This window comes from Vulpes lagopus, chromosome 7 (genome assembly GCF_018345385.1).
Source record: "Vulpes lagopus strain Blue_001 chromosome 7, ASM1834538v1, whole genome shotgun sequence".
In the NCBI taxonomy this organism is placed as follows: Eukaryota; Metazoa; Chordata; class Mammalia; order Carnivora; family Canidae; genus Vulpes; species Vulpes lagopus.
The window spans coordinates 26,376,001-26,398,073 of NC_054830.1; the positions used below are offsets into that span (position 1 = coordinate 26,376,001).

The 22,073-nt window shown below is 36.0% G+C and overlaps 1 protein-coding gene across 14 annotated transcripts in view; it reads right to left on the bottom strand.

Moving 5' to 3' along the window:
- CFAP20DC (CFAP20 domain containing) overlaps positions 1-22,073 on the bottom strand; it is a 241,375-nt gene that overhangs the window by 93,291 nt on the left and 126,011 nt on the right. For 8 of the 14 annotated variants that reach the window (XR_005988931.1, XM_041762017.1, XM_041762021.1 and 5 more), the window contains 5 exons: positions 19,388-19,552; positions 4,136-4,272; positions 3,296-3,458; positions 1,417-1,533; positions 132-254 (listed from right to left, as the gene is read on the bottom strand). Coding sequence is in view for 13 of the 14 variants with exons in the window: in XM_041762017.1 (XP_041617951.1) it covers positions 132-254; positions 1,417-1,533; positions 3,296-3,458; positions 4,136-4,272; positions 19,388-19,552 (705 nt within the window). In the remaining variant the exon portion in view is untranslated. Of the gene's footprint in view, positions 1-131; positions 255-1,416; positions 1,534-3,295; positions 3,459-4,135; positions 4,273-17,372; positions 17,396-19,387; positions 19,553-22,073 lie in introns of those variants that run through there. The other 6 variants (XM_041762027.1, XM_041762028.1, XM_041762019.1 and 3 more) reach the window with 5 other exon arrangements.

The window sequence follows — 22,073 nt, forward strand, 5'->3', positions numbered from 1 at the left end:
TTAAGAGGAGATTTACCAAAAAATGATAGATTTTAGCAAATCACAACTTCTCAAAATGACCAGGTTTGAAATGCTAAACATATGGATATTTCATTAGTTATTAATGATTATGGTGGACTAAAGATGCCAACCTGTTTGATCAGGAGATGGCGGTGCTGGAGAGCTGGAATTCATCTCTGTGCTTTGTTGGGACCCACTGTTCAACAGGGCAGCTGTTGCTTTATCTTCATTCCTGTTATTTCCTGAAGAACTGCCTTTATTAGAATAAATATTTTCCATGAAGTTATCTCTTTTAATTTTTATAAAAGTTCATTTCAAAGAATGCTATAAATGTGGTGTGCTTTTCTAAATGATTATTGAAAAGCATGTTAGAGGTGACAATACAGATTATCTGCAGTTCTTTTCTTTTCCACTAGAATGTTTCAAAGATGAACTCAGCTGCATTTTTGTAGAGGTTCATCTTTAAATTCCTTGATATTTGCATGGGAGCATTTTAGATTTAAGTTTTACAATATGTAATAAAAGGAATTCCAAAACTCATTATTTTTAAAGAGTCCTATATTTTTCTCTTTGGTTCCACATAAAATGGAGTGTGTTTTCTTTAAAGTACAATTCTTATACAACCTGACTTTTTTAAACCAAGTGCTTTCCTTCAACATCGTAGGAAAATGGACACAGAATTAATTTTTCTATATACTATTTTATAAAAATAACATGAATCCTAAGAAGCTGAATTTCAGCCCATCTAAAATTTTGAGAAATTACGCTAACAGATGCATACAAGATATACTCTGGGCTTGACTCAGGATACACTAATGCATGTGCAGACAAGATTTACATGCCTCATATCCAATATTCAAAGGGGTAATTATAACAGCCACTTATATTTATCTAATGCTTTATTGGTTGCAAAGAGTTGAAGTTTTCTTTTTTTTTTTTTTTAAGAGTTGAAGTTTTAACCTACATTCTATTGGATGGCATGAAGTCCAAAGGGAGAGAAAGCAAATGTAAAAAAAATATATATCTGAAAAAGGCCCAATTTAAAAAGAAGAGATATAAATGAAACATGAAAAATTATGAGTTAAGTTCAATTTTAGTAAAGACTGCAGGCAGAAACTTCCTTTATCAAATTTGGGCCATTTCTAAAAAACAATAATTTAAGCTTATTCAGCCTTTGAGAGTAGAAGTAGGAAGTCCTTTACTTCTGTGGTACTGTCTATTTAATCCAGTAAATCTCTGTGAGGGCTCTAGAGCAATTCTTTTGCAGAAAATTTGATTTCCATAATCCCTGTAGAAAAGACATTTATATTTTAAATGAATTGGTTCGTAATCCTTTGAAATTTACAACCTGCAGAGAGAGATTCCATTGCTCTGAATAATATACAGATATAAGATAGTATTGAATTAGTGCCGTACCGCTGTGTGCTTCTGTCCTTTCTCTGCTGGTGCTTTTTAACCGTAATCTTCTCCTGTTATTATTCTTATCTGCTGATGGTTCTTGAGGGGGATGTGGATGCATAACATGCAGATCAGCTGGTACATTTTCATATCAAAGAACAAAAAGCCAGAACAGAAAGTGCTATATGGTTTGAAATGACTCAATAAATATAATTGTAGCTATAATGTTCATGTATCATTGTGACATCATATAAAGCTGTATCAAAACCACAATTTATTCCTTCATGGAAAATAGGTATTTATTCCTATTTCACTATTGGGATTGTATCAGGCTTTCAAAATTACTGAGACATTTTCTTATGTAATATAACCTTACAGAGAGCTACAGGTAATTTGGTTGTTTATCATACAACATGCTATATTAAAAATAATAAAAAATGAAGTTGATAGCTAATACAGAAAAATAATTTCTTCCTTTGAAAGAAGTAGAAAAGAATAATTCATCAACAGCTTAAAAGTAGTTTTCAAAAGAGCCCTGGAGAACTGCAATCAAACCTGAAAAATAATTCTTACGTTTAACTTAACTGTGTAATAATCATCATCATAACAACAGCATTTATAGCAGCATCTAATATTTACTGAATGCTTAATTTCTTGGCACAATATGATGTGCTTGACTGGCTTTTTTCGTTGAATCCTCAAAATGACCTTTGAGAGGTAGTCATGGTTTATTACTACTAGTTCCAGTAGTAATTTTATCCCCATTTTACAGATGAGGAAACTGAGACCCACAAGGTTTAGGAATTTTGATCAAGGTCTTACACACAGTGGTAGAGCCAGGACTGAATATCTATGGTATCTATTTCCTTTTCTCAGTTTTGTACTCTACGGAAAATATAATCTGCAAAAGTGATCATTAATCTCCAAATCAAATAAAATAAACCCAAATGCCTTCTTTTTCAACTCTAACAAAAGTCAGACATGCAAGAATGGAAAAACTACAGCAAGTGGTAAGCCTTTGGTCCTGGTCTCAATTCTTTCCAAAGATTACAAATTGCAAATCACTTTACCTCTCTGCTAGCCATGAACTCTCAATCTATAAAATGGGACAAGAGTCTGTTATTCATCAACAGGGTTCTTTTTGCATCAGTGGGAGAAAATAAAAAGCACTTTACAAATGGAAGAGATTAACTAAAAGATAAAATTAAGAAAACTTAAAATGGGGCAGCCCTGGTGGCTCAGCGGTTTAGTGCCGCCTTCAGCCCAGGGCCTGATCCTGGAGACCTGGGATCGAGTCCACATCAGGCTCCCTGCATGGAGCCTGCTTCTCCCTCTGCCTGTGTCTCTGCCCCCCGCCCCCCCCCCCCCCGTGTCTCTCATGAATAACTAAATAAAATATTAAAAAAAAAACTTAAAATGCACGTGGAGTTCCCAAAATGTAGTGATAATAGAATGCTATGTTATTTCCTTACCAGTCATCATAAAATAAAAACACAGGGTACTATGGTGATTTGAAATAATGGAATAAAGAGAATGATAGGTGGGATGACTGGGTGGCTCAGTAGGTTAAGGGTGTGACTCTTGATCTGAGCTCAGGTCTTGATCTCAGGGTCATGAGTTTGAGCCCCTTGAAGCCTACTTGAAAGAAAGGAAAAAAGATAGAAAAAAAAGGGAAGGAAGGAAGAAAGAATTTTAAAATAAGAGACAGAATGATAGGTTTCAGAAGAGAATATATGTATAAGAACCTGAAACATATTTCAATACCTGCCATCTTTTTCATTTCTGAATAATAATTCTCTGGATGTTAAGATATAGTCAAGAATATAACTTCAAATTTATCTTTGCAAGAACGTTTCTATTTTCCCCTAGTTATCAAAACTTTATGTATGATTCTTACCATGAACAGGTACAGTTTGCTTTATTTGGCAAATATTTTCTTTATCTGCTTGCTCTTCAAACTGAGGCCTCAGTGAGGCTGCCATCTCTGTATTGCTAGCACAGTTATCGGCCACAGACTGTTGGCATGATCGAGTATTTCTGGACCCAACGGATCTTATTGTCTGTAAGGGAGAGGAATTAATCTGCACATTTTAAAATATGGGAGTTGCATTTATTTTCTATAGAATTTACAGAGACTAATAATAGTTGGACAAATAAAAAGTGAGAAACAAACTAGAGGGAATGAAAAGGTTAGAAAGGGAAGGATAGAGAGGGAAATCACAGCAGAAAGTCAGCGAGAAATGGAAGGAGAAATATGTGAGACAAAATAGAAGACAAACAAGTCTTCCAGACACATAAATTAAAATGTGCTTATTTGCTACACTCCATCTTTACTAGGTAAGAGTTTTACTGAAAGTCACTATGTGTTAGAAATTCATAGGAAATTAAAAATAAAAATGTAACATTTGAGAATCTGTTCCTTGTAAGGTATCTGGTGATGATCCAAATCCTTTTTGAAGAAGACCACAAAATGTGCTCACATATATTTGCCTTTAAGTTTTGTGAACATATTTAATCAAAAGAATACTCAGAAATGTTAATTGTGTTGACATGACAAAAATAAAACAGTTTTGAGGTCTTTTAAAATCCAGAATCTCTGTTCCAAATTTATTCAAGCCTTCTGTTTTTGGCATGTCATCTTTCTCCCTCTTTCCCCAGCCACTCATGCACTGGGAAAAAAACCCTTCTCTTCCCATGCTCCTCACGCTTAGACAAGCTCTTCAAACCTCGTTCCTACCTCACTGGATATCCTCATGTTATTCCTCCTGCCAGAGAGTGGAGGTGGTCCCAGAACTCTGGATCCAAAAGCGATATGACAAACGTCTTGGTGTTTGCTGTTCCGCGTACTACCTGTTCCCCTGTTAATGAACTGATCTGTTTTGTTCAAAGAAGGTAATAATAATCCATTAATAGGCATAATGACAAATACCCTGCTGCAATGTTTCTGAAAGTACAACCCAGGTGTCATAAGATCTGAATCCCCCCTTCCTACTACAGGGTACTTATAAAAAAAATGCAGATACTTGAGCCCAACATCAGATCTCCCAGATCTGTAGAATTAGAATCATGGGGAGAAGCAGCAGAAATGTATGAGTTTAATAAGTTCCCCCAAATGGCTCTTATGTTTGAGAATCACTACCACAAATATTTTACCTCAGAGAGAGAGAGAGAGAGAGAAGAGAAAAGAAAGCAAGCTACTAAAAATACATCTTATTTTTTCTTTAAGGAAATAAATAAAACTAACTCAATTGAACAAATATTTGATTGAGCACTCTTGAGAATTTCCCAGAGGTTGTGAGTGACACAAAATAGATAAGACCTATCTCTTGCCTTCAAGGGAGGTGACAGTACAAGTAAACAGGTAACATAGAGCAGACCAGTGGAAATGAAGAACAAATGATCTCTTGTTCCTCATAAACATTAAAACAGAGTTACCCTGCAAACCAGTAATCACATTCCTGGGTATTTACCCCCCGCAAAATGCAAAAATACTAATTCGAAGGGATACCTGTATCTCTATGTTTATTGCAGCATTATTTACAATAGCCAAACTACAGAAGCAGCCCAAGTGTTCACTGACAAATGAACAGATAAAGAAGATGTGGTGTGGTGTATATATACAATGGGATATTATTCAACCATAAAAAAAAAAATGAAATCTTGCCATTTGCAACAACATGGAGCTAGAGAGTAAAATGCTAAGTGAAATAAGTCAGTGAGGGACAAATACTGTTTGATCTCACTCATATGTGAAATCAAAGAAGCAAAACAAATGACTGAAGTGGGCGGGGGGGGGGGGGGGGAAGGAAGGGACAACCAAGAAACAGACTCTTCACTCTGGAAAACAAACTGATGGTTGGCAGAGGGGAGGTGGGTTGGGGTATGGGTGAAATAGGGGATGGGGATTAAGTACACTTATAAGTACACTTATAATGATGGGGAAAAAAAAAAAAGAGTAAGTGACCTCTTGAATGGATTTTGAATAACTGATAAGATTTCAAGAATAAAAGATGAAAGGTGCCCCAGACAGAAGAGAGTATCTAAATAAAGACATGGAAGAGTGAACTGGTCGAGTATGCTTGAGGAACAATGAAATTACCAGTTTAGCTAGGAAGACGGGTTTGGGTTACACATTGCTAAGAGCCTAGTTAGCTAGGTGGTCTTTTTAGCCTCTTCTGCAGAGCTGTAACTTTACTTATGGTGGAGTTAAAAACCACTCCTCTGCAATGGCATGAGAAAAGGCACAAAAGTTTGTGAAAACACACCATGCTAGGGAAGCTCCAAGTGTTTAGATCTGAGTGGAAGTACTACTTTGTGTGGGTAAATGGGTGTTTTCTAGATCTAGTTTTATGTTTTCAATAGATGAGGCTGAAGAAACGGGCTAGACTACTGACAGGATCTGAAAGAATGTTTGATAGACAGAAGATCTAAGGTGGGTGGCTGGTTGGCAAAGCAGTGAGGAGATATACCATTCCAGTTTTCTTCAAATTCTGAAGCCTTGTTAGATAGAAGAGAGATTTCATTTATTCAAAGGGCAGAATCAGAAGTGATAGCAATTTACTTCAAGTGTATAGTCCTACATAAGGAACATCTTTCTTTAACTAACCATGTCTGCTCATGGTGGTGGAGAATTTTCTGTCATTTTGAAGGTGTCCAAGCAGAAGTCTGGGAAGCTATTCCGGCTATTGTAAAGTGGATTCAGATACCAGAGAACTCCCTTCTTTCTATTTCTGGCCTACTCCTCTCTTCTGAGCTCCACGCCTTGTATCCAGTGGCTTTCTTGCTCAGTTCTTCTTTGATGTCTCAAAGATGCTTCAAATGGAAAATGTGGTCCAGTGACTGGCACCACACAATCCACTGAGTTTGAAGAGTTAGGATCTGGGTGTCATCCTTGACTTCTCTCTCAACCTTCTCCACAGCCAACCCATGCCTACTTCTCTCCACCTCTTCCATCAGTACTGCAGTCAGGTGACCATCAGCCCTCTCTTGGATGATCACAAAGCCTCTCAAGGGATGTCCCATGTCCACTCTGGCTCCCTATCCCATGCCCTCTCCAAAACGCAGCCAGAGTGGTCTTACGAAAGCATACATCTGATCATGTCATTCCTTTTCCTCACTTACAACTTTTCAACGTCTTCTTTGCTGCATTTAGGATTAGGAAGAAAGCCCTTAACAGTGGCTGCAAAAACCTATGTGTTTTGGCTTCAGTTCACACCTTTTATCCCTCATTTTCTGCTCTCTCAACAGACTGGCCTCCTCAGTTCTTCCTGCCTACCAGAGCATTTGTGAGTGCTATTCTCCATGGATAGCTATTCTTCCAGTATAGGTACTCCCATAACCTTTCCTTCACATAACTTGTCAAAATTGTACTTAAAAAATTTTTTTTTAAATTCCATTTAGTTAACATACAGTGACTTATTATCAGTTTCAGGAGTAGAATTTAGTGATTGATTGGTTGCATGTAACACCTGTGCTCATTATATCATGTGCCCTCCTTAATGCCCATCACCCAATTACATCATCCCCCCACCCAACCTCCCTTCCAGCAACCCACAGTTTCCTATAGTTGAGTCTTATGATTTGCCTCCCTCGCTGTTTTTATCTTATTTTATTTTTCTTCCCTTCCTCCATATTCATCTGTTTTGTTTCTTAAATTCCACATATGAGTGAAATCATATGGTATTTGTCTTTCTTTGACTGACTTATTTTGCTTAGCATAATACCCTCTAGTTCCATCCACATTGTTGCAAATGGCAAGATTTCACTCTTTCAAAATTGCACTTTTACATGTGTTTGTGGGATTCTCTGATAATGTGTGCTTCAGTAGATATAAACTCAGTAGCCTAGCTTGTTACCCCTGAATTGCTAGCCTAATGCCTGACACAGAGTTATAGGTCCTTGCTGAGCAAAATGAATGAGTTATTAAATATAATAAGTCAAAAGGGATGTTGGATTAAATGACTAAATATTTCTAACTATGGCTAGAATTTCATTTTTCATTTTAAGAAAAATCCATCTGTGGGTTTTATGTGTGAATTGTGGAAGACTGGGCAGGGATGGATAACTGCTGGGATATGGGGGAATGAGGGGAAGAGTCCACAATGACTAAGACATTGATGGTTAAATGAGTGGTATGGCTTTCAACATCAGTAGCATTATGGCACCACGTTCAGATGCCTACTTAGGTTATGTGTGAAATGTTCTAGTGTTAGCAAATAGACTTGGTTGTGTGTGGTATCTGTATTTTTTTTTAGTCATTATAAATATCTATATGGAATAAACAAAACACTATTAGTCTCTCAGAATCAATAACAGAAAGAAATGACACTCAAATCCCAGGCCAATTGAAAAAATGTATTATAGAATCTATCATCATTTGTACCTTTTGTGACCAAGTAGAAAAAGAATCCTAGATTATTGGTTTTTCCCAAACGTGGATTTTCCCAGAAAGAAAGACCCACTGAAGGGCCTAAAGGGCATGGGATATGGCTTGGGCCTACATGGGAATTTTCACTATCAGATTAGGAGCCTTTTTTTTTTTTTTTTTAACTTCTAGTCATGGCTATGGACATATATTTTGCATATCTTTCTGTTCAAACATCTTATGGAACAATTTCCTTAACTTTTTTTCATATTCTCTCTCTTTCTCTCTCTGTCTGTCTCTCTCTCTCTCTCTCTGGACATTCCCCTCAACTAATTTAAGCCCCTTTGAGTGGAAAGACCATTTATTTGGTACTGTATGTACCTCCATCTGTGGAGCCCAGTACAGTACATGGTAGACAATGGATAAAGTTCACCACAGTTAGTAGTATTCAAAATTAGCAGAAGGGTTTTTTAGGGGAGATAGTATTTTAAAATCACATGGCATAGTTTGAGCTATATTTTCAAGAACATGTACACATTAACTAGTTTGGAGCTATTTAAAAATATTAAAATTCCTAAATACCTTGAATTTTTTAGAGGAATCTCTTACTTAGCAGTGGATATCCAGGGACCATTTTTTTTTTTTTTTGGTAAAGATTTTATTTATTTATCCATGAGACACACACACACACACACAGAGAGAGAGAGAGAGAGAGAGAGAGAGAGAGAGGCAGAGACACAGGCAGAGGGAGAAGCAGGCTCCATGTCGGGAGCCCGACGTGGGACTCCATCCTGGGACTCCAGGATCACGCCCTGAGCTGAAGGCAGGTGCTAAACCGCTGAGCCACCCAGGGATCCCCATATCCAGGGACCACTAAAGACACACCTAAATCTCACATAATATAATCTTCTAAATCACAGAAAATTAGATATAATTTTTTAATATATATATATATATTTTAAAGATTTTATTTATTTGAGAGAGAGCGGGTGTATGAGGGAAAATGAGACAGAGAGCACAGGGGTGGGGGTCCCACAGACGGAAAGGGAAAAGCTGGCTCCCCACTGAGCAGGGAGCCCAATGACATGGGGCTTGATCCTGGGACTCTGGGATCATGACCTGAGTAAAAGGCAGATGCTTAACCAACTGAGCCACCCAGGTACCCCCCATGATTCTATATTTTATAAGAGCATTTATCATAGGATTTTTTTAAAGAGTAAGCTACCACTAAGTAGTTAAATCTTCTTTTTTTAAATTTACAAATGTTAGTACACTTTATTCACAAAACAAAGTATACCAATACTTCACCATTAAGTATCTCTTTAACAGATTTCTTTAAATTTCTTGGTACAATTAACATATACACATTCTTAACGACTGTTTCATCTTAGTAGTTCTGCTTATAATCATTAATTGTCACAATTATCTCTATAAACATGTATCAAGCTATTCATCTAGTATAACGAGAATCCTAATTAAACTTACAAGGAGCAGCACCTGGGTGGCTCCGTGGTTGAGCATCTGTCTTCGGCTCAGGTGGTGATCCTGGGGTCCTGGAATCGAGTTCTGCATTGGGCTCCCTGCAGAGAGCCTACTTCTCCCTCTGCCTATGTCTCTGCCCCTCTCCCTGTGTCTCTCATGAATAAACAAATATAATCTTTTAAAAAAAAATCTACAAGGAAATGTAATTCAGACTTTTGGTTTCTAAAATAAAAAGTAAAAGGGACAAAGTTTCTATAATGAGAAAAACCTTTATTAAAGAAAACTACAAGCAGAAACACATGCCTTTTGAATTCTAAAGGGAGCTCTTTTAAGAGCTGATATCAATATGCACAATATAAGGTTAAAAATCAAGATTAGATTAAAGTCATGCTCTAGGCGTTTCATTTTCTTGAGTTTGCGGAAAATGAACTTGGTGTAGGTCAAAGATGTTACCATTAATTATTTTGCTATTTTATGAGGGGTACATGCCTCTGTAGTGAGAATATAAAACCTGAGGGTCTGCTCTCTAATTGTCTTTTAGAAAAATAAACATTCATTTTTGTCTCAAGATACAATGTTCTAATTATGATAGTCATTTAAGTTTGCAGGGCTTTCAAAGCTTAACCAGAAAAACCTGCTAAATTTTCAACTCTAATCATTGAAGGGTCATGCTCAAGACTTACATCTATTATCTGGCAATCAAATCAGAATTAAACTTGCTACCAGAATCCAGACCTTGAATTGGATTAATTTTTATTTTATTATATGTGCACTGCTATAAAGAATGTAAAAAATACAAAAAAGGCTGATCTAGTAGAGCAATATTATTTTAGACAAGGTACTTACCCTTTCTAAGCCTCACTTCCTTTCAAAAGATTAGGATAATAATAGTACTTGAGTCACGGTGTTGTTGTTGGATCGCATGAAACAATGCATGTAACATGCCAAATACTGTGCTTAGTAGGGACTAAATGCTCAGTAAATATGTTAATATCTTCCATCTTGAATAGCATTTTACACTTTACAAAGTCTATTCATAATCAGTTATTCCTTCATTCATCCATCCTTTCAGTAGTGACTGGGCACCTGGTCTAGATGGCCACTGCTCTAGGCACTGAGGAAGACTGGGAATAAGGTGAACATGTACCTCCTTCAGGGAGCTCAGTTTCATGGGGGACACAGATGGTAGGGCCAGTCATTCATAAATAGCTACATGATTACCAGTGTGACAAGAACTATGAAGGAAAAGTTCAAAAGATTATTAAGTGTATTTCACTGGGGCTCAAGGTTAGGGGAGAGACATTCAACTTGGAATGTAAAAGATGATGGATGGATATGATGATGCGTACACGACCTCTATGCAAGTTCTAGTCACTTCGTGTGATATTATCCTATCCCAAAGATGAAGAAATCGAGGCTCCTGATGTTCAGAGATCTGTCCACGCAGAGCAGGGGCTCAGAACCCCAGTGTCTCAAGGGTTACCACCCACATAGGATGTTGCCCTCGGTGGGCCAGGGGATCCTTCCCAGGTCCACTATTTATTTTCTGCGCAGTTCTGTCAAGACATCAGATGAAACACTTATCATTCTGCTATCTGAAAAGTGGGTCTGTGAATGGCTGTATAGATAAGTACCAGAATTTCATGAATATAATTAATGTATGTGATGAAGACAAATGTGGTTTATGAGGAATCAAGTATAGAATATAATGCTGTAATATCCTTTTTCGGAGGTGGGGTGTGGGGAGAAGGACAAACTGAAGTGGTTTCAACGCCAAAAAGGTAACACATGCGAAAGGTACGTATTAGATGTGGGTTAGGGGTAAATGGGGCTAACTTGAGTGTTTGTTCTATGAAGAACATTTTAATTCAAAACTTTTTTAGACCAGTTGGAGGATGGTCAGTCTGTAAATTCTAGAAGCATAATGAAAAGACAAGGAGGTGAACGATGAAGGCAGGGAAGGCCCTAGGTGACTAAAATCACTCTTGAACTTTTGCAAAGAATTAAATAAAACCAGTACTTATCTGTAGCTCATTAAGAAAAATTTAAAGATGTTTCTGAAAGGCAATAAAACATATTAGGAACTAAAATTAGAATATTGCTTTCTCCTCTAAACTTGAGTACAACCATAGACAACATCATCTATGGGTAAAGTTAGGATATAGCAACTTCAAGATAAAAAGTAATAAAGCATAAGATATTACTTTTTCTTCACAAACTCTTAATTTATTAAAAAGCATTCAAAAGCCTAGTTTTTGGTCTTTACTATTAATGAGTAAAGAAACCTTTTCAGGGAAACAATTTTATTATCTCAAGAAAACTTTCCATTTTGAATAGAGTGGAGCTTAAGTATAATATAGGCCTTGGTAGATGATTTATTTGGTTTTAGAAATAGGGCAGTTTCCTAGAACATGAGAAGGTTCTGCAAAATAAATCCTTAACACAAGCAGTGAGAAATTGCTTACTGGGAACAAGCAGTTAAGAATGCATCTCTGAAACCAGACCTAGGTCACATTCTAGGTCTACCATTCACTAATTATCTTTTCTCTTTGAGCTCAGTTTTCTTACCTACAAAATGGTGATTATGATTTCTACACAAAAAGGTATATGAAAGGATTAAATGGGATAAACGATGTATGATAGCTAACTTTATGTATCAACTGGACTAGGCCACAGGGTGCCCAGATTAAACATTGCTCTGAATATAGCCCTAAGGGCATTTCTGTATGAATTAACATCTAAATCGGTAAATTCCACCCCATGGAGGGCCTGAATAGAACACAAAGGGGAAGGGAGAATTTGATCTCTCTGCCTGACCCTTTAAGGTAGGATATTGGTCTTTGGCCACCCTCAGACTGGCACTTTCACTATCAGCTCTCCTAGATTTGGACAAGAACTACACCATTGGCTCTTCTGGGTCTCCAGTTTGACCACTGCAGATCCTGCAACTTCTCAGTCTCCGTAAGTGCCTGACCCAATTACTTATGATAGGACTCTCTCCCTCTCTCTGTCTCTCATTCTCTCTCTCTCTCTATATATATATATACCCACACTATAAAAATATCTATCGAGACCTGTATTACATGTAAGTTGTATATATGTGTGTTTTGTTTCTCTGGAGAAACTTGACTAATACACTACGTAAAGGATACAGCAAAAAGTCACTAAACATTAATGGTGGTGATGATGATGATGATTTGCTGCTTAATATACTTACCTGCTCAAATTATATGGCTAGCATTTCATTCACTCATTTGATCACTTAATTAACAAATATCTATTTAGTTCCTGGTAAGTGTTAAAGTGTTAAAGATTGAGCTAGGTGCTGGGCATACAACAATAAACAGGACCCCTGCAGTTTTGAAGCTCACAATCCCCTGGGGAGACATCAATAAGCAAACTATTAAGTAAAAAGAAAATATCACCTAAGGATAAGTGCTGTGATAGAAATAAAAGTAGGGTGATGTAACAGAGAGGGTATCTTTGGGGTTACTGGATGAGTACAGCCCCATGCTCATCAGCATGTGAACTGTGTGTAAAATGTATGTGAGCATAATTGACACTAGTACAGTACAGATTGTCACATATATATTTTCCAATTATATCATAAATAAACAAGCTTAGTATGCAACTATATACTTAAAAGATTTTCCTTTGTCATTAATTTTGGATTTCCTTCCCATTATATATTTTAAATGAGAATACTGACATTAAGTTAAGAAATGTATTTTAATTTTATAGCAATTCTCTGGGCTTTTCAAAAGACAGAAGAAAAGTATACAGAAGAAACTACAAAAGAAACTAAGTTATACATTATGTTGCTCAAACATTATCTATTAACATCACAAATTGTGAATAGATACAGGAAGTTACAAATCTCTAGCAGATGAAGATATGAGAAACGAAAGTCTTATTTTCCTGCTCCTGCCTCTACTAGTCCCTGTTCCTAAAGGTTATTACTAATTTTCTTGTATTTCCTTAAAAAAGGTACATCTACACCAGCATCCCTAGGTACCTGGGTAACTATCTTGTTTATTTACTATGCTAGTGGGCTCATACAGAGACAACACCCTAGCTTTCAATGTGTTACTGACAGAGACATAGAGCTTTGAGACCTTTCCAGATCATCACAAGCAGATCAGATCAGTGTAGAGCCGCACCTATAATATCTTATTTCTGGGTATTTAATCAACTCCCTATTATGAACAAGTAATTTGTCTCCAGTTTTGTCATTATAAGCCATGCTATAATAGACATGTAAAGGAGAAATGTAAAGGCTGGAACAAGTCAGTTCTGCAAAAGTAGCACAACTACGCAACAGATTAGATGTGTTTTTCACATTTACTATTATATTAATATTTATATATCAAAGTCTTCAATATTTGGTGGCAATATCACAGAAAAATTGAAATTCACTCTATATATGGTTTGTGACATCTTTGCTGTAACAAATTTCACAGATACTGATCAATATCCACACTAAATTCCTTTCATATTAAAAAAATTTTAATGAAGGAATGTGACTAGATATGCCTTATTTTTACTAAAGTATATGATTCAAATGTAAGGGACAGTCAAGTTCACTCTGATTTATTATTGGACACTGGGCAAATTGTGGCATCTTTTTAAACCAACAAGGATTTGCCAAAAGTGTGAGTTTAGAAAAGTGTTTTGTTGGAGGCGTCTAGGTAGCTCAGTCGGTTAAGGGTCTAACTCTTAATTGTGGCTCAGGTCATGATCTCAGGGTTGCGACATGGAGCCCCACATCAGGCTCCATGCTGAGCGAGGAGCCTGCTTAAGATTCTCTTTCTTGTCTCTCCCTCTCCCTCTGTGCCCCCACCTCCACCCCCTTCACACACTCTCCCTCAAAAAAAAAAAAAAAAAAAAAAAAAAGAGGAGAAAAGCGTTTTTTTCCTGAAGTCACAATCTAATCCTTTTTCCTTTTGATTCTCCTTTACAGTGGATTTTGTTACTTGAATTGAATTTTGCTTTCATAATGTGAAACCCAAAGAAGAAATTCTAATAAGATCTCACCAGTACCAACTGTAGTTAGATGATTATTTCATGGTTTTGCAAAATGCATTAACTAACCTATTTGCAATTGTACTACGAGATAAGGATGCCAGTCTCTTCTTACTGAAAAAGGAGAAGCCCAATAACACTGCTACTGTGGAAAAGAGGCACTTGAGAAAACTGCCTCCTTATTTTTAAGCAAATCACTAGTTTTGATTTGTGTTTAGTGGACCATTGCATCTTGTCATTAGTAGCCAAATGCTCAACTTCAACCAGACCTGATCTCTGGTTCAATTAAACTGGGATCCCATTAATGAAAATAAGATCATCAGATACCCTGCTGTTCTCTACAGACTAATAGTCATTAGCTAATGTGCAGTGGGAACTGACAAAATGAACAGGGTAGAAGTGTGGTAACACTGGCTTCTTGGAAGCACAATTATCTTATTAATTTTATTAAATGCTTTCAATCAAGTTACATGACATTCAACAAAATGCACTCTAAAATGGAAGTTTCAAGGTTTCCTTTTTTTGCTCAAATGAACATACTAGAAAGCACCCATAGGAAGCAACTACTTCTTTTTGTGGTAGCTTCATTGGGATCTCAGTGTGTGCATTTATAACAAAGTACCGCAATTTACATAAATATACTGTACAGTCAATTTTAAGAGTGCACAGTCATTTCCTCATGCAATTCAAAAATTCTCATCATGGGGAGTCCATTTCTCAGACAGACACAAAAACAAATAGTTAAAATGAAGTAATATCTCCTGGCTTTTCCAAGATTAGCAAGTCTGCCCTTGGGCATTATTCATTAGCTACACCTTGCAAATAAAATATCTCATACAAAGAACAATTACTATTATGTTAATTTATAGTAAGTTTCAAAAACCCACAAATGATGAAATTAGCAACTGAAAAGTCTTTGTAGCAAGAGAACTACAAAATTCAATGTATACTAGCTTCCTCCTATCCCTGTAGGATATGTTCCAAGGCCCCCAATGGATGCCTGAAAATGGATAAGTACCAAAACACATATAAACTGTTTTTTCCTATACATACACACCTCTGATAAAGTTTAATTTATAAATCAGGCACAGTAAGAGATTAACAACTAATAATAAAATAGAACAATTGTAACAATATATTGTAATAAAAGTTAAAGGCTCCCTTGTACATGTAAAATATTAATAAAATGTGTATGCTTTCTTCCTGAAGTAAAAGTTATGTGAATGTGCCCTCTCTCTCAAAATATCTTCTTGTGCTGCACTCACTGTTCTTGTAATGATGTGAGATGATAAAATTACTATGAGACAAGATGAAGGGAGGTGAATGATGTAGGTGTGTGACCTAGTGTTAGGCTACTACTGACTTTCTGATCATCTGCTTTTGAACCACAGTTGACCACAGGTAACTGAAACCTCAGAAGAGGGAGGACTACTGTATTTTCATGTAATCTTATCATAACCTTATGGTTATCATGGAATAGAAATAAAACTGGGATCCACAGAGCAGATGAAGTATTCTATTAAGTGATGATTATTAATTTTCTTTTCTTTTTTTAAATAGGTTCCATGCCCAGTGTGGAGCCCAATGCAGGGCTTGAACTCATGAACCTGCGATCAAGACCTGAGCTGAGATCAAGAGTCAGATGCTTAACTGAGTCACCCAGGCACCCCTGATTTTTAATTTTCTGTATATGTGACTCAAGTCGACTATTAATATATATTAAGATCCCATTTATGGAATTTGCAAGATATATACTAATATTCTCTTCTACAAGTTGGGATCAAATATGGCCTATGAGAAAGTTTCTGTTTAATTATAATATATGGAGTTAATGATGCAATTAATATTTATTCAAATTCCTCTTTAATCTCAGGCATCATACATGTCCTTGAACTTTAAATTAAAAAAAGACACTTAAAATATCTACTTACAGACTTATATTTTCATTTAAAGACATAATTAATTCTTAAAATATTAAGCTAGAGAGATAAAAGAAGAGCATTCACAATTGCTCTTTGAGTTATCTGATGGACTTTACAGCTTAGTCATTTCTATTAATGAAAGCATTCACAGCCTATTAGATAGAGTTAGAGTGTTTGGTTATCAAAAATATGCTTGCTCCTTTCATTCTTTGGTGAATCTTCCATTGAGATTGATTTGTGACCCAAGGTGTTTACAGTGGTTGCCTGTGGAGTGAGATCTTTTTCATCCTCCTGTATATTTTCTAAAGGTTCTTTAATGAACATAGGCTACATATATTCTCTCTCTCTCAATATAGTATATATATAATAAATATTCAAATTCTCATTACCTGTGCCCTGTGCTACTAAAATGTCCTGCCTAAAGTTGGCAATTGTGGAAACAGGTGACAAGGACATGAGGATCTAATGTCTTCTCTTTACTTTACTGGAAGCTTGAAAATTTTGTAATAAAGAGTTTAGAAATATAGTATTTACTGACACATAGGCCCCTGCCAGGGTTTATATTGAAGAAGTTACAAGACAGATCCCAATTTTCTAGGAATATGCAATTTAGGACATGTAATGCTGATGAAGATTGACATATGCAAAATACACCAAGAGGGACACCTGGGTGGCTCAGTGGGTTAAGTGTCCGACTCTTGGTTTTGACTCAGGTCGTGATCTTAGGATCATAAGATCAGGCTTTGTGCTCAGTGGGGAGTCTGCTTGAGATTCTCTCCCTCTCCCTCTCGGTCTGCTCCTCCCCCTCACTCATGCTCCCTCTCTCTCTTTCTCAAATAAATAAATAAATAAATAAATAAATAAATAAATAAATAAAATCTTAAAAAAATACATCAAGAATAAATAAATACAGGATAAATATAGAGAGCTAAACACTCCATTTCTCATTCATTTGATCATGGCTGTCTCTTTTCTCCAGCTTCTACTTTGACCTCTCTCAAACTTTGAGACTGCTCTCTTCTCCATTTGTTACCTGAGAATCAAGTCCTGCATGTGTTTCCACTGCAGCGTCTCTTAAGTTCAACACTTACCACATTGCCAGTGACATTTTATGCCCAGATGGCTGCAAAGACACCTGAGTTGTAATTCTTAATCTCTGGTCTTGATTTAAAAATTCATCTTGAATTCCAATGTCAAATTCATCTTCCTAAAAAAGGCATTATTGTGTCTCTACTTTAGAAGCAGGAGGCACATTCTTCTCATATTCTTCTGACCTAGCCATTCTGGCTACTGAGGCCATTCCTCTTACTAATCCCTCAGAAAACTCATCCATGCATTTTGCTGTCTCCTTGTCTTTGCTCAGACTTCTGCACCACCTTACACTTCCATAAATCTTACATTTATAATACAAACTTACACAAGTATTTACTGAATACTTTCAAGACCTACTTCTTCCTTCATAAGGGCTTTTTACAACCATCACTTTACCTTCCTTGGGATTACTTTTGTGTTTCTGAGTGCCATCTGAGCCATAGGACTTTTGTTTGGGTAAGTGATCCAGTGGTTCTCAAACCAGGCTGCACATTAGAATCACTGAAGACATTTAAAAAATATCCATACAAGGTCAGTTAAATCAGAATCTCTGAAGATGAAGCAGAGACATTAGGAAAAAAAATTTTTTACATAAATTATTTATAAAATATACCTGGTGATTCTAACAAACAGGAAGTTGAGATCCACTCATCTAAATAATGTTAGGTTTCTTGATTTGTATGCACTATTCATTCATTTGGTCAAGAGCTACAGGTGTCTATTACAGATATTCAAAACTGGTAGTCCTGGCATGGCTCATTAGGCTCATAGAGTGTTTTCAAAAAATTTTAGAACTTAGACAATATTTTAAAACTGGAAGATTTAGCATTAACATTGAACTACCTAGCACCTCTTGGGGAAAAAAAAAGGAAGACCTGGTGAGATTGTAAATGAATTCTTCAAGGCAACACGTAGCTAGAATGGAATTGCAGTATCCTTTCTAGATGGAGAATGAGCTTATAATTTGCTATAGTCCTCACCACTCCCTAATGCTCCCTCACAAGGGCTGAGTATTAACTACCATTTATTCTATCATTTGCATAGTTGTTAATGTTACTGTTTGAACAGCTGAGCAGTAGAGAACAATTTCTTTGAAGCACTACCTGACTCCTTACCCCTAATGACCCCCTCCACTCCCAATAAGGTTCACTGAAGAGTAGAATAGGTTTCTATATGTCAAATATCCAGGCATCCAGCCCACTTTATTTATTTATGTTATCTGACTGGCCTCCATAATAATTTGAATCTGCAGCCCCTGGCATGAAAACATTGTGGCAAATACTGTGTTCGATGCTAGGAGGAAGTCACACTTTATTGGGAAAAGCAGAGATATTAAAAAGTATTGTAAAAAAAATGAAAAGAAAGGAAAAAAGTCATAGAAGAGAACAGTCCTTGTTAGAATTAGGAAAGACTATACAGAAGAGGTAGCATTTGAGTTGGACCTAGAAAAATGAATTGGGAGTTTTTCCAGGCAGAAAGACAAAGAAGTTGTTTTAGGCAAAGAAACAGTGATCCCCAAATATGAATGTGTGCAAACCCACAGAGGGGTCAGAAAATTGCATATGGGGAAGGAGAGATGAAACTCTGGAGTAAGCTGGGATAGAGGAGGTTGGCTTTGTGTAAGTTCCCAAGGGTTTTTTCATTTTGCCTTCTAAGATAGTAGGAAAGGCATTAAAGGGTCTTTAAATGAAGAGAGGCATGATCATATTTCTATTTCTATTATCAGAAAGATAATTCAACAGCAATATGGAGATTAACTGGGAGGCTAAGATGAGCAATGGTGGGGACTTCATCAATGAAAGCAGCAACAGGATAGAGGAGCAGAGAGATTGGAGAGATGTTTCAGAAGTATAATTGGCTGGGTTTGGAAGCATACAGGAAAAGGAGAAGACTAATTTAGGATGTTTTGATTGGGTATGTATAAACCCAGAAAATATTTTAGCTGCTAAAGAGAAATTTAAAATGATTATCACAGTCATGAATTGATGTTAGAGTGACTTAATATTTAACTTTAAGCTATAAAACGTCATTGCAGTAGTTTTTTTTTTTAACCCTTTTTTTGGTCTTTCAAATAAATATGGTTATAATTTAAGTGCCTGATGCATACCTGATTCTGCCGAACTTAGAGGATGACCACCAAATTTTATTTCAGTTTGGCGGAGTTTAGTCATGTTTAGCAGCTGTGTGACTTGTGGAACATCTGTCGTTAGTTGGCAGCTCCGTGGAATAATGTCTGTAGGTTCATCTGTTGGAAAGGGAACAGCTTTCCCAGCTGAAAATAAAGACAAACATTCATTCCCTAAATGTAAGTCATTTCTGCCAAATGGACATATCTTATAAATGAAACCAATTAAAATAAAACATTTTAGAGTATGAGTTTGAATGAGTTACTCAATCTTACAGCCTCGGCTTTCTCATCTGTAAAATGAGCATTGTAATTTTGTAGGACTTACTTTGTAGGGCTTTAGGAAACAATTAAGATAAAGTATATAACAAACAGCAGGTTCAGAGACTTGTGCAATAAATGAGAGCATTCATTGGATATATTTTACACTTATTTTTCAATACCAGAATGTGACTCAAGAAAACAGCTAGTTAGGTATGCTCTGATGCAGATTTCTGGAAGTACGGTGGCTCATTTATGTGAGATCAATACACACAAAGATGTATTTCAACAAGCACCTAGAGCTATTATATGAGTAATTTTTTAACTTTTTATTTTGAAATAGTTTTAGATCTACAGAAGTTATAAAAATAGTACAGAATCCCTAGTACCTTTTACCTAGCTTCCCCTGTTAACATCTTACCTTTGAATACTTTCAAAGAAAGAACAGTTTATTATAATTAAGATAGTATTTTTATTAGTATAGTTTATATTCTTAATGAGATTTTATATCATTCATATATACTTACACGGATATAATGGATATACAAATTTCCAGCTTAGTAAATTTTCTGTTCATGTTCTGAACCTATTTTGGTGTTAGAACATTATTTTCTTATCTATTCGTATGACCTCTCTTATGGCAAAGATATTAAGCCTTGTCATATGTATTAAGCAGGAATTAAATCAGTATGAGTATTTCAAAAAGCAATTTTACTATACGTATCAAAGCCTTAAAAATGTATATGCCATTTTATTCAGTAATTTCACTCTACAAATCTTTTTTTTTTTTTTAAGATTTTTTTATTTATTTGAGAGAGCACATGCACGCGTGCACGCAAGTGGGTTGGGGCGGAGGGAGAGGAGGAGATAGTCTTAAGCAGACTTTGCTCTGAGCATCTATGGGGCTCCACAGTGGGATTGATTTGTAGACCCTGAAATCAAGTCACTTGATTGGAACTTGAGTGGAAACCAAAAGTCGGCTGCTTAACCCACTGTGCCACCTAGGCATCTGAGTCCTTTCTAAAGTAAAAAAAAAAAAAAAAAAAAATCAGAAACTCAGATGGATATTTATGTAAATAAGTGTTTATAATTTCTGAAAAATAAACAACTTGATTTATCAGTAAAGAGTCACAAGAAATTCTATTTATGAAGATGGCTTAATGATATGGGAAAGACTCATGATAGAAAGTTAAGTGAAAATAATATAAACAAAACTCTAACTCTACTGTAGAAAATCAGTAAATAAAATGTGTGAGTGACAAAAAGACTAAAATGAAATACATCAAAGTGTAAAACAACTTTTGATGGTTAGCTTAAGCATAGGCTTTATTTTCTTCTACATAAAAATGTGTGTATGTTTTCAATTTTTATAAGTAAAATTTCTAATTTTAGAATCTAGTGGAAAAAATTTGTGTGTATGTGAATGTGCATAGTAACAAAAATTCAACCAATCATCCCTTGAAAAACATCCTATTCAAGTACAAACTCTAACCATGTTTATAAAGGAAAATGATGTTAGGCTTATATGTACCCAAGTCATGGTAGTTTCCTAATTAGATCCTAATATCCTAATCTTGAAGAGGAAATGAATCATTTAACTAAAAACTTAAATACTCATCAGCAATGTAATGGTTTCTAAGTGTCCTAATGCTCCAGTCATTGAAAATGCAGTAGATTTACAAATCTTAGTTTTCAGGTGTTCTTTCTTGGTCCATTTCTTATTTGTAATGAACATTTAGAAAATCATACAAAATGATACAAATCATAGTTGAGTAAATAAACTCTCAAAATAGAAAATATTTGGAAAAATAAGTAAACTAACTCCAAATGTATCTGACATATTATTTCAAACTCTTCTAAGGTACAAAAAGATAATTTCCACATTAATCCTAATACGGGTAAACTAAAGATTTTATATTGAAAGAGAGAATTCTTTTTTTTTTTTTAAGATTTTGCTTATTTATTCGAGAGAGAGAACGAGAGAGAGAGAGAGAGAGAAAGAGAGAGACATAGGCAGAGGGAGAAGCAGGCTCCATGCAGGAAGACGTGGGACTCGATCCTGGTCTCCAGGACCCAGGCCCTGGGCTAAACCGCTGAGCCACCCGTGCTGCCCAAAACAGAGAATTCTGTAGGCTATAAGACCCTGAAATAAAATGCTGTATTCTCAATCACAAGAAGACAAATCATGGAATTTTTAGCTTATAGGGACTGAATGGATGGTACAGGGTACAATGCCATACAAAGTCTGAAATGTATCCAAAACAAAACCTGAGTTTCAAGTAACAAGAAATACCCAGAAAATCCCTGGTAACCCAAAATCCAAGGCAGAGACTATTACAAAACTCTAATCTGAATTTTATAGGATTGTGGCTGACATGCAAATCAGATTTCACAGTAAAAGGATAAA